Source organism: Enhydra lutris, unplaced genomic scaffold, assembly GCF_002288905.1.
Source record: "Enhydra lutris kenyoni isolate GAN:26980312 unplaced genomic scaffold, ASM228890v2 scaffoldscaffold35, whole genome shotgun sequence".
Classification (NCBI taxonomy): domain Eukaryota; kingdom Metazoa; phylum Chordata; class Mammalia; order Carnivora; family Mustelidae; genus Enhydra; species Enhydra lutris.
In genome coordinates this window covers 4,335,249-4,347,768 of record NW_019154119.1, presented here as the reverse complement: position 1 = coordinate 4,347,768, position 12,520 = coordinate 4,335,249, and the positions used below count along the sequence as shown (strand labels likewise).

The 12,520-nt window shown below is 47.9% G+C and overlaps 1 protein-coding gene across 1 annotated transcript; it reads right to left on the bottom strand.

Annotated features, from left to right (window-relative positions):
• Window positions 1–228: 228 nt before the first annotated feature.
• On the bottom strand, window positions 229–6,629 carry LOC111154082 (tumor protein p53 inducible protein 3). The gene is given in 6 exon segments (XM_022513447.1): window positions 229–803; window positions 1,576–1,772; window positions 2,633–2,845; window positions 4,453–4,720; window positions 6,091–6,242; window positions 6,509–6,629. Coding segments are annotated over 6 exon segments (1,011 nt in total). The 5' UTR covers window positions 6,510–6,629; the 3' UTR covers window positions 229–623.
• Between the last annotated feature and the right edge of the window lie 5,891 nt (window positions 6,630–12,520).

Here is a 12,520-nt window from a genome sequence, read left to right as displayed (position 1 = left end):
GGCGAGCGTTCGAGACCCTTTTACAAGCCGCACCGGAAAGGGTGGGGCCTGGGTTAAAGAAGGGGCGGTGTTCCTGTCGAGGCGGCCCTGAGCGGAGGATCCGGCCAGGGGGCGGGGCCTAGGAGAGCCGGACGAGGTAGGGGCGCTCCCAGGTGAGTTGCGGGGGTATGGGGGGGGGTCCTGACGTGGGACGGGTCTCAGTGAGGCGCGCGCGGCGTGGGTGTAGGGCTGGTGGGTGGGCCCGGGCTTCTGGTGCTGCGCAAAGAGGCTTTCGGGGGTTGTGGCACGTTGTGTAGTGGCTGACGCTGTTCGTTCGGTATCCGCGACCCCCGGCCCTGGACCAGAGTTGAGTACCCACTCTTCGGGCCTGTGCTGTAATCCCTGCGACAACTGCGGTCGCGACTCCCACCCCACCCGCGCCGCGGCGCAGGCCGCGGTCTGGGGCCGCCACAGTGAGAGGGCAACCCTTCAGATCTACTCTTTATTTCATTCGATTTTTTTTACACGGATCCGGAGGCGAGAGCAGGGGAGGGCCAGTAGGTTACAGGGCGGCTTGGAGTAGCACCCGATCTCTTTCCTGCGTACTATGGACTTTCTCCAGTTTGTCCTGGGAAACTTGTCCTTCATTGCGGTTCCAGGACGATTTTGCCCAAGTTCTTGTTACTCTCCATGTATGCATGGGCCTCTTGGATTGCAGTCACGGGGTAGACTCTGTCCAACACGGGCAGTAGACGTTGGGGACTCTCCGTGGAGAAGTGGGGTAGGATTTGTTCTGTAAAAGCCTCCACCAGCCTTTGCTTGTACTTAAGATGAGGAAAAGGAGACATCAGCCTAGACAAAGACTTTACCTTGCTGCTCCCCATCCTCTTATTAGCCTCTGTGCTCTCTCTGAAATGTGTACACACCTGAAGATGCACAGAGAGTACTCACCCCCTTCACTACCAGCATGTATGTGCGTGCCCCCAAATGTATAATCTCTTCTGTACCAGGGAAAAAGCCTGAATCCTGTACTAAAATATTAGTGGCACTGACAACACGACTGTTCTTAAAGGTTTAAAGCAGGTGGTGGCCACAGACAGGATTTCTGTAGGCTCGGTTCAAGAGGGATGTTTAAGCTCTACTATCCCACAGGTGTGAAATACTCAGTGGGAAAACATTCCCCAGTCTGGTACCTGCTGGAGTACCACATAGAGAAGATTTCAGTAGCATAATCTATTGAAGGCAGAACCTTAACTAACCTTATTCACCTTTCTTATCACACCTTTCCTTTGAAGACAACATCTTGGCACTATTAGAAATATATTTCCTAATATTGTCAATGCTTTGTTCATTCTGTTAGAAAATTTTAAATAACATGCGAAATGTTCCCTACGTTCCAAGATGTTGAGACTTCTATTGACTACTTTTAATTAGTTCTGTGAAAATAGTTACTTATTTATTCATGGGAGGGGGCAGGTTTCTACATAGGCTCTCTAACAGAAGATGTGTCAGATCTTCCTTTCTTGGAGCTATATAAAAGCACCACACTTTTGTGGATAATAAATACATCACATTATCTTCTCACTCATCATTCACCTTTTTGTCCCTCGACCTCAGCAGAGTGGTGATCAGACTTCCTCGTTTAAAAAGTAGCTTTGAAAATAGAGGTCCACTGACGTCAGTTCCTCCCATCAGACCATAGAGAATCCAGCGGCCATCAAGAGCCAGGCAGTTGACGTTTTTCTCCCAGTAGGATCCACCTATGCAGTCTAGAACAAGGTTGACTCCAGCACCTTTCACAGGAAACACAGATTTGTAATGCTCATCAGACACAGAAGGCTTTGTGCAAAGTAAGATTCCATAGTATATTTGTGAATATATGGGTATATATGCAGGTGGGAGTGGTAAATCTGTAGGTTGGAACTAGAAGCACTGCTCATAGAAACACTGTTGTAGATGGAGTTTAGGTAACTGAACTTTATCATACATGTGTGCTGTAGTTCATTTTTATGATTCCTAACCACAGCAAGAGGGAAATGGGGCAACACCATGACCTGGTTTATCCCTTTTGATCCCCATTAAGTACAAAACCCACAGTCACCTAGGCACGAATGAGAACAGAACAGGGGAGGTCCGCCCAGTCTACAGGACAGGCAGGTTCACATCTAAATTATGAAATGTCTGTGCTGGGTTATCTGAATCGTAGTTTTACAGGTGTTCGTTTCACGTTTCCTTTTTAACTCACGTGAAAAATGGAAAGGGATAAGCCAAAAACAAACACATTTGGCTTGGGAATACAGAGGCTCACCCCTTTAGAGAGCTACCATCCTAACCCTACTCTGACCACACCAAGCTCCCGTTAACTCATTGCAGAGTAACTCGGAAGAATGGCTCCTTGCTAATTCTAGTCCAACTCTCTCTGACTCATCCGGTTTCTAGAAAGTGTATGAATGCTATCCCTTATGAGAATGCACACAGAAACATTTTAGTCCTAAACACTACCTGCCTGTCTCCAGAGGTCAAACACCTGAATGCTAGAATTTGGCAGGGTAGCTGCTGTGTATTTAGCAGAGCACTGGCAAACTTCAGGCTGGTGAGGACTTGACTGAACCATCTCTGAAATTCCTGTTGGGCTGCAGGAACTACTGCTTACCTTTGGTGAATTTCATTGTTGCTTCAGAAAAATCCTCTTCTTTGTAATTGAATCCGGCCGCTGCTCCAAGCTTTTCTGCCATCTGAAGCTTGTGTCAGGAGCCAGCTGTGACTAGAGGAATAGCTCCAGCCATGCGGGCGAGTTGGATGGCAGCCGTGCCCACACCACTTGATCCTGCATGGATTAGCACAGTCTCTCCAGCCTGAACGTTTCCTGTGGCACAAAGTACAGGAACCATTCTCTTTACAAGTGCTACACATGCCCCACGCAGGCATATTCTACCACACGCCCCTGGCCCTGGCCCACCAAATGCCCAGTTTCTTGGTCTCTTAAGAGAACACGATGACAGCTCTTTTTTGTTTTACTGACTTATCAAAGTGGAAGAAACCCTTTTGAAACGGTTGTTAGCAGTCACATCCACAATCTGTTTTACTTAAGAAATGATCCCGAGATGCGCATCTCTGACATGTACCTTAATAGATAAGAATACGTACCATTGGGGCACCTGGGTGGCTCAGTGGGTTAAAGCCTCTGCCTTCGGCTCAGGTCATGATCTCAGGGTCCTGGGATGGAGCCCCGCGCTGGGCTCTCTGCTCAGCAGGGAGCCTGCTTCCCTTCCTCTCTCTCTGCCTGCCTCTCTGCCTATTTGTGATCTCTGTCAAATGAATAAATAAAATCTTAAAAAAAAAAAAAAAGAATGCGTACCATTCCCACTGTCACCACCTGAAGCCAGTTCCTCTTCAGTCTGAAACTGGTCTCCAGCTGGTCTCAACGATCCAGTCACCACACACAACCACCAGGCTCCTCTTACTTAAATGGAGCCTTCATTATGTTACTTTCTCCTCAAAATATAAAGTGGTTCTCAGCTGGCTCTTTCATCAGGTTCAGGCAATGTGCCATTCAAGGCCACTGAAACCCAGTCCTAGTCTCATCTTTCACAGATAATCATCCTTCACTCTGAGTGGAGCAGCTGATTTTACTGGGACAGTCTCTTAAGCCACCAAGGCTTGCCTTCTGTCACATCTCAACTTTACCCACCCTTTAAGTCCTTCTCTTCCAGAAAGCCCTCTCTTAACCACCTGTGCCCACACTAACTATTCCCATCTTGAGTTTTGTTTTTTTTTAAGATTTCATTTTTTCATTTGACAGAGAGCGAGCAGGCCCTGGAGGGAGGGGCAGAGGGAGAGGGACAAGCAGACTCCCTGCTGAGCAGGGAGCCCGATGCAGGGCTTGATTCCAGGACCCTGGGATCATAAACCGAGCTGAAGGCAGATGCTTAACTGAATGACCACCCAAGTGCCCTTTTTCCCTCCCACTCCCATCTTGAGACAAGGCCATCTTCTGAACTCTGTGGTTGTCTAATTTCTGTACATGCCTTGTCTTCCCAGGTTTACTCTGTTCCCTGACAACAGGGACCAAATCTTAGGCTGGCCCCATCACCTCTTGGCTGACTTCAGTAGGACTGAGGAGGAATAAAAGACTGGCCCCTTCTACCGTACTAGGGCTTGCAGAGAGAAGCTCAGCGAGACTGAGCTGCTGAGACTACTGGTGGGCCTACAGTGTGAAGATGGGCACAGGCCTTCTATCCAGCGCTTTCTAGACTTTCCATCTGCTAACCATAATTTTCAGCCTCAACATCAGGTCATTGGTAACATGGTATGAGGACCTCATACTACTGATAGTACATCAGGGTGAGCTGTTGGGTGTGGCGTAGTGGCCAGGTTAAAGCCACCCCAGAAGACTGCTGGGTTTTGAGGTGGCTGAGTCATCAAGTAACGGAACCACACTGTATAGAGTGAGCATGGGGGGGGCCTCCTCACCCACGAGATGTAACAGCTGGAAGGCGGTAAGCCAGGCCTCTGGGATGGCTGCAGCCTGGGACAGGGTCAGTCCTGCTGGGATGGGCATGAGGAACTCTTCAGGGGCAGTGACATACTGAGCCTGTCCCCCGCCAGGCAGCAGAACCATGGCTGGGTCCCCAATTTTCCAGTGCCCCTGGCAGGCAGGCCCCAACTCTGCTATGTGTCCAGATGCCTCCAGTCCCAAAATGCTGCTGGCTCCTGGGGGTGGGGCGTACTGGCCCTGTCTCTGCAGAAAGACCAGTGAGCTAAGTGAGAAGCATGGTCAGGAATGTGTGCATTACCGTCCCTGGGCCTCTTCCAGAAGCCCCTCTTTTTCTCAGAAAGGTCAGGATAAAGACAGGTTTTGTAAGTCAGGAAAAGAGACAGGAAAAGTTAATTCAAGTAAGATACTGTAGGTCATATAATCAGTGGATGTCAGAACTGGTAGGGTCCTTAGCTATTTATCTGAACGCCTTGTTTTACAAATGGAGAAACAGACCTGTAAAGGGAAATGCCTTGTCCAAAGTCTGAAAGTAAATTAGTAGCAGGATTTAGGAAAAAAACCATGGAATCATTTTTTTTTTTTAATTTATTTTTCCCCCGAAACCTCATTCACTCCATTTAACCCCATTTCCCACAGATAAAGGGCTCAGCCATTGACACAGGGAAGTCAAGTGTAGCCCGGGACCAGAGCCAGATCTGGGTTCCATGATGGTGCCCACCAGCAAAAACCATGGACTCCTTAATGATCATTCTCATAATAAGTGCCAGGCTCTGTCCTCACGCATTGCAATCCTCAGAAGCCTCCGACTGGAGGCTTCAGAGCAGAGGGGCTGAACTAAGAGTGTGTACTAGAACCATTTGAGGAGCTTTGTCAAGGTATACATGCCTGCGTTGTGGTCATGTTTATTTTTGAAAAGTGCCCCAGGGGTGTCTGGGTGGCTCAGTCGATTGGATTTCTGCCTTCCCTCTGCTGCTCCCCTTGCTTGTGCGAGCACTCTCTCTAATAAATAAATAAACAAAAATAAAATCTTTAAGAAAGAAAAGTGCCCCCAGGTGATTCTGGCACGTTTCTGTTACCCCAATCAATGCAGCTGGCTCAGTTTAGCGTTTCAAACAGCAGGAAAAAAGATTCCTAGAGTATAGTCCCTGGCCAGCTCCGGGACCCTACAGCTCCCTGATCCTACAAGCAGAAAGAATGCAGACTTCGGATCCACAAAGCCCTAGATTTGAATTACAGCTGCCCGGATTACTGCTGTCGTGGCCTTGGGTACACTGCTTAACCTCTGACTGTTTATCTGTATAATGCGGAAGGTAAGCAGGATTGCCAGAGGAGTGAAATAGAGACCGAGCAAGGCCTAACACACAATCCCCTCAACAAAGGGCAGTTCCCATCTCATCTGTTAGCCTGAGCAGATGATGGATTAACACAGCGTAGATGCTGCTTTGTAAATATCCCGGTATACTGTCTTAGAACCCCCAGCACACATTCTGTAGACACATCCTGATGAATGTTAACAGGCAATGCCCTAGGTCATTCCTTCATCTATCTGGTAAATGTTTATGGAAGACCCTGGAATCCCACCCTGCCCCAGCCACTGCCTGACCCCTGGGCACCTGGAGTAAGTCGGCCCGGTTCAGGGCACTGGCCGCCACCTTCAGGAGGACTTCACCCTCTGCTGGGCTGGGCTTGGCCACCTCCTTCAGGTAAAGGTTTTCTGGTCCTCCCGGCTTGTCGAAGTGCACCGCTAGCATGTTCTCTGAGGACACTGTAGAAGCAAGAAACGGAGCCCGAGGCCCTTTGCGGAGCGCAGCGCCCCCTGCCGGCCAGCGGCTTCCCCTTCGGTCTCCACGAGGTCTGACCCTCGCTGAGGACGCAAGTTAGGAGCGGGGGAAGTGGGGACACCGTCCCGGAGCGTGAGGCAAGCTGCGCTGCCTCTGAGCTAGAACGCCCCCCCCCCCCCCCCCCGCCCACCCCCCCCCCCCCCCCCCCCCCCCGCTCCACGGGCCCGGGTGTGAGTTTCTGGAGACTTACTGGGGCCCGGCTCTCCGCTGCTCCCCGCGGCGCGGCACAGCGCGGTCCTGCGCTCCCCGCCGTCGGGTCCCTGCGGGAGAACTTCGGGACCCAGCACGGCCTCGGCGGCGAGCGCGAAGCACTGTGGGCAGTACCGGGGGTGGGACTGACCCGAGCCTACCCTCCTCTTCCTTCGGCTCTTTCCCCATTGAAGATGCAAAGTTAGTGACAGCGAATCAAGTTCTGTTCGTTCTTTTTTTTTTTTTTCTTTTTTTTTTTAAGCCTGTGAAACTAATCTTTCTTCCTGTTGGCAGATGGTCCAGCCCTCGCTGCGAGAAGAAAGAACTTCCTCTCTCTCGGGAACTGGACTCGGACTCTGGGCCGGCGATCGGTCACTTTTCCAGCCAGGCCAGGCCTTTAGCTCCTGATGTCGTAAGGCTAGTATCCTAAGTATGGGTCGGCAAGCAGGGTGCTGTTGCGAGGAAAGAGAGGAGGAGTTGGGGGAAGGGGGAAGGTGAACGCTGCCTGGAATCCTTACCTCTCCTGCTCTTCCTCCCGGAGGAGGGAGCGGTGCCTGGAAGCTGCTGCCCAGTGAGGAAGTTGGACTGGTTAAGGCTGTATGAATAGGCTACAGCAGGGTTTCTCAGGTTTGGCACTGTTGACACTTTGGGATTAAAAAATTTTTTTTTTAATTTTTAAAGATTTTTATTTATTTACTGGAGAGAGAGCATGTGCAGAGGGAGGGGCAGCGACAGGGAGCTGCAGACTCCCCGCTGAGCAGGGAGCTCAAGATGTGGAGCGGATGTGGAGCTCGATCCCAGGACCCTGAGATCATGACCTGAGCGGAAGGCATATGCTTAACCCACTGAGCCACCCAGACGCCCCACTATCGACACTTGGGACTAGATAATTCTTAATTCTGAAAGACTGTCGTGTGCACTGTGCAGTGTTTAATAGCATTCCTGCTCTCCACCCACTAATAGCACTAGCGCCCCATCCAGTCCGGACGAAAAAATGCATCCAGGCATGGGGGGGGGGGGAGCGCAAAATTGTCCCCAGTTAAGAAGCAGTGGGTCCACACAAATGTGTGCTTATATAAAACAAGTAACTTTTTTTTTTAAAGTGTCTTCTAATTTACCACCTCTTCACATGTATTCTCATTTGGTCTTCATAAAGCTCAGCTGAAAAGCAGCTGAGATGTAGAAAGATTAATTTGATTTCAAGGGGCACATGGCTAGTGAGTGCCAAGCCAGGAATCCAATTCACATGTCCTGGTGATGAGGGAGCAGAAGGCTGGCTGAGGACAAAGCACAAGCTGACACCCTGAAACCACCACTCCTGGGTGGGATCTGCGTGGCATTCCTCCAGGAAACTTCCAACTATTTGTTTTTTTTTTAAAGATTTTATTTCTTTATTTAACAGAGAGGGAGAGTACAAGTAGGGAGAGCAGCAGGCAGAGGGGTTGGAAGAAGTAGGCTCTCCACTGAGCCCGGAGCCAGATGTGGGACTCGATCCCAGGACCCTAGGACCACGTCCCGAGCTGAAGTCAGCCATATAATGAACTGAGCCACCCAGGCGCCCCAACTTCCAACTATCTTAATGTCATTGCCTTGCCAGAGGGTAAAACAACCTTAACTTGACAATGGCAAGGCCTCCAGTGGCTTGTAGGTCCTCTTAATATGAAAGTTCTTTTTGAAAACCTCTTTTTTCCTTCCCTCCCCCGACTCCCAAGTATATAATCAGCCACCCCTCACAACCCTGGGAACAGCAGCTCTTTCTGCCCATGGGCCTGTCCCCCTGCTTTAATAAAACCACCATTTTGCACAAAAGGTGTCTCAACAATTCTTTCTTGGCTGTCAGCTCTGGACCCCACACTGATGTGGGAAACAAAGGCAGAAGAAAAAGGATTACATTTCCCTACTTCCTATAGCCCATTGACAAGTCTTTGAAACAGGCAGAGTGACATTCCCCTAGGGACTCAACTGCCTCGATGTTAATACTTTGCTAAGGGCAAAAGACAATCCTAGCCCCCCCCCCCCACCCAATCCTGTAAGTCTACTTTAACATATAAAAATTCCTTTAGCAATTTCCTTTCTCTCAGGGCACCTGAATGGCTCAGTCAGTTAAGCATCTGCCTTTGGCTCAGGTCATCATCCCAGGGTCTTGGAATGGAGCCCTGCATCGAGCTCCCTGCTCAGCAGAGAAACTGCTTCTCCCTCTCCCTCCACCTGCTGCTCCCCTACTTGTACTCTGTCAAATAAATATTCCAAATAAAATTTCCATTTTCTCTAAACCCCCCAAAATACGTGTTGGCAACTACGCCCCCCCCATGCATATGGCCCACTGATACACATCTGAAGGGCTTCATGACTAAGGTTTTATTAGACAGTAATAAATGACCTTTTCCCAACAATAGTTAGCCCCCTCAAGGTCGTGGAAACCTTGCTTCCAAATTCTTTAGAGACTTAATGCTATCCCTAACCCCCTCCCAAGTTGAAAGTATACAATAGGCCACTCCTCCTGACCTGGGGTCTTTTCTTTCTGCCCTTTCTGCCCATGGGTTCTGTCCCGGTGCTTTAATAAAACCACCGTTTTGGGGGCACCTGGGTGGCTCAGTGGGTTAAAGCCTCTGCCTTCGGCTCAGGTCATGATCCCAGCGTCCTGGGATCGAGCCCCGCGTCAGGTTCTCTGCTCAGCAGGGAGCTTGCTTCCCTACCTCTCTCTCTCTGCCTGCCTCTCTGCCTACTTGTGATCTCTTTCTTTCAAATAAAAAAACAAAACAAAACAAAAAAACAACCCACCGTTTTGCACCAAAGATGTCAAGAATTCTTTCTTGGCTGTCGGCTTTGAACCAGGTGCCCACAAGTTGCTTTTCTTAAAGCATATCTTGCTGTAATTCCCTGTCAAGATCCAAATTTTGGAATTGGCCGGTAATTTTTGCAGTGGCAGTTTTTCACAGTCCCCCACATCTCTGGCCTCTAATGAGGCTCCCCAAAGGTATTTATTTAGCAGAACAAACAAGATCCTCTGCATTAGGAATGGGGCGGAGGTACTGTTCTGAGGTGTAGTTGCTGCTGCTATAAGTTAAATGGGGCTGGAGGCCTAGAATAATCTCTTCCAGATGTCCAGCGGGGTCCTAGCCCCTTCAGAAGCTTTTGCACAGTGCTGCTGTGTCACCTTGAGGCAAAGCTTCTCTGGTGACCAAGCCAGCACTCTGGCAGCCCAGCAGCTCAGGGATGACTCGTGGTTCTGGAGGAGAGTAAGGGCTGGCACTTCTCCCTGGAGGAGCTGGGGCTGGGTTGTTCGTGGTAGCTTTCGTGCCTGCAGGGCTTTCTCTGGGTGATTTCTCCCCTCTCTCCATGGGCATTCCCCCCTGAGGTTGGTGGGGCAAATTCCAGGAGCAGGGACTTGGGAGAGCTCTGGGAGAGAGAAGGCTTGGAGCAGCCTGGCGGGGTCCTCTGCCCTATCTTGTGGGGACTGCTTCTTTGGCTACCTGCCCCTGCCACCCTCCTGGGCACCCATCCATGTGACTCAATGTCCAGGGCACTTCTTGCCCTGGGCAGTAGTCTTCACACTTTATTCTCAAATAGACAAAACTTTTTCAAAAACTAGGCCTGTGCCCTCTTAAATTTTAAAGTTGGTATCTAGGGGCGCCATGGGTGGCTCAGTCAGTTAGGTGTCTGCCTTCAGCTCAGGTCATGATCCTGGGGTCCTGGGATTAAGCCCTGCATCCTGCTCTCTGCTCAGTGGGGAGCCTGCTTCTCTCTCACTTTCCCTCTCCCTCTGTGCTCTCTCTCTCTCTCTCAAAAAATAAACAAAAAATCTTAAAAAAGAATAAAGTTGAGGGGCGCCTGGGTGGCTTAGGGACTTAAGCCTCTACCTTCAGCTCAGGTCATGATCTCAGGGTGCCCCCCACCCTGTCCCTGCATCGGGCTCTCTGCTCAGCAGGGAGCCTGCTTCCTGGTCTCTCTCTGCCTGCTGCTCTGCCTTTTTTTTTTTTTTAAAGGTTTTATTTATTCATTTGACATAGAGATATCGAGAGAGAGGGAGAGGGAGAGCGCGCGAGTGAGCATGAGCGCGCACATACAAGGAGGGGGAGTGGTGGCTGGCAGAGAGAGAGGGAGAAGCAGGCTCTCCACTGAGCAAGGAGCCCGATGTGGGGCTCTATTCCAGGACCCCAGGATCATGACCCACACTGAAGGCAGACACTTAACCAACTGAGCCATCCAGGCGCCCCCTCAGAGCAGTCTGATATTTATAATCATCCGGTAAAAAAGTGCAAAACAGTTCTTTAATAGTTGGAAGTTTTAAAATGTAATCTTTCTTCTAGTACTCCTATTTTCATTCTACTTTTCTCATAGAATTATATATTGCTATATTTTATACTTTATTGATCATTCTTATCTGGAACAAAAATGTGTACTGTAATTTAAAAAGTGATTTTCTGTGACCACGGGGCTCTAAGTGTTCAACTTCTTCTGGATTTATTATCATTACAATATTCTTAGTCCACAAGTGATCAAAACATTATTTTGAATTTTTATATTTTAAGTATTATTTGAAATATTAATAATTATTGAACATGGAAAGTAAAATTTTATTGGAAAGATAGCTCTTAATGACCATTGGTGGGGTTGAATTTTTCCAAGTAATTATGTCTGTGGTGAATATTCCTCATTGCTAGAATGAGACTGGGATCAACATTAATTCTCTTCCTATTTTTCATTTTTATAGACAAGCTCTGAGGAATGTAATTTGCATAAATTAGATGGGAAAGAGAGATTTCATTATAGGAATGTCAGCCAATTCTCTGAATACCTCTGAGTTATATGATTAAAAACTATATAATGATCTATCATTGAAAATTATTTTCAGTGATCTATGAGCTGGCAACTTAATTAGGTCTTTCTTCAATTTTGTTGAAAGCAAAGACGTGAAAACCACTCAACCTGTTAAGGATTTGTTATACAGCCATAAGTGTCATTCGGGGTCTTGGCATCGGGGGTCATACTAACAAAACTTTGTGAAGATTTATCAAATGATTATCAATTATAGCTGCTGTTTTTTCACTTAGAGACACTTGTTTAAATTGATATACTCACAAAGGATTCAGAAAGTAAAAATGTTAATTTCAATACAGTTTTGCTAAGACAATTTTTATTTTTTAATTTTTTTCCAACTACATTAATTTAATTTTTTCAGTGTTCCAAGATTCATTGTTTATGCACCACACCCAGTGCTCCGTGCAATATGTGCCTTCCTTGATATCCACCACCAGGCTCACTCATCCCTCTACCCCCTTCCCCTCCAAAACCCTCAGTTTGTTTCTCAGAGGCTAAGATAATTTTTAAAAATCAAGTCCTTCTACCTCATCATATACTTCAAATATATTTTCATTAACATCTGGGAGCTGCAGATTAATTATAAAAAACCTCTGTGATGTTCTTATTGGCAAAGCCAGTCCTCTTGTTAAATAACCAGCCAAATAAAATTACTTCCTATCAGAGAAGGTTTCTCATGTCTCAAGCCAAGTAATCATTGTTAATACATGTCCTATGACAATCATCTTGCTTCTGAATTTTAAGAAAATAGATAGGTAAGACATAGAACCTTCCTAAGACAAATGAAGAACAGATTTTCATTGTGTCTCACTAATGCTTTTTTTTACTTTATTCTCATGGATCTCTCCCTCACATATGATGTGATTTTTTTTTAAAGATTTTTTTTTAAGATTTTATTTATTTTATTTGACAGACAGAGATCACAAGTAGGCAGAGAGGCAGGCAGAGAGATAGAGGAAGAAGCAGTCTCGCCGCTGAGCAGAGAGCCCGATGTGGGGCTCGATCCCAGGACCCTGGGATCATGACCTGAGCTGAAGGCAGAGGCTTTAACCCACTGAGCCACCCAGGCGCCCCATGGTGTGATTTTTGACAACAGAGGATGGATTTTAAGACATTAAAAAATATTTAGAATTTTCCTTCCCCTCACACACTGCAGGTTTTGCAGTCCAGGCCAAGCATCACAGTAAGATTG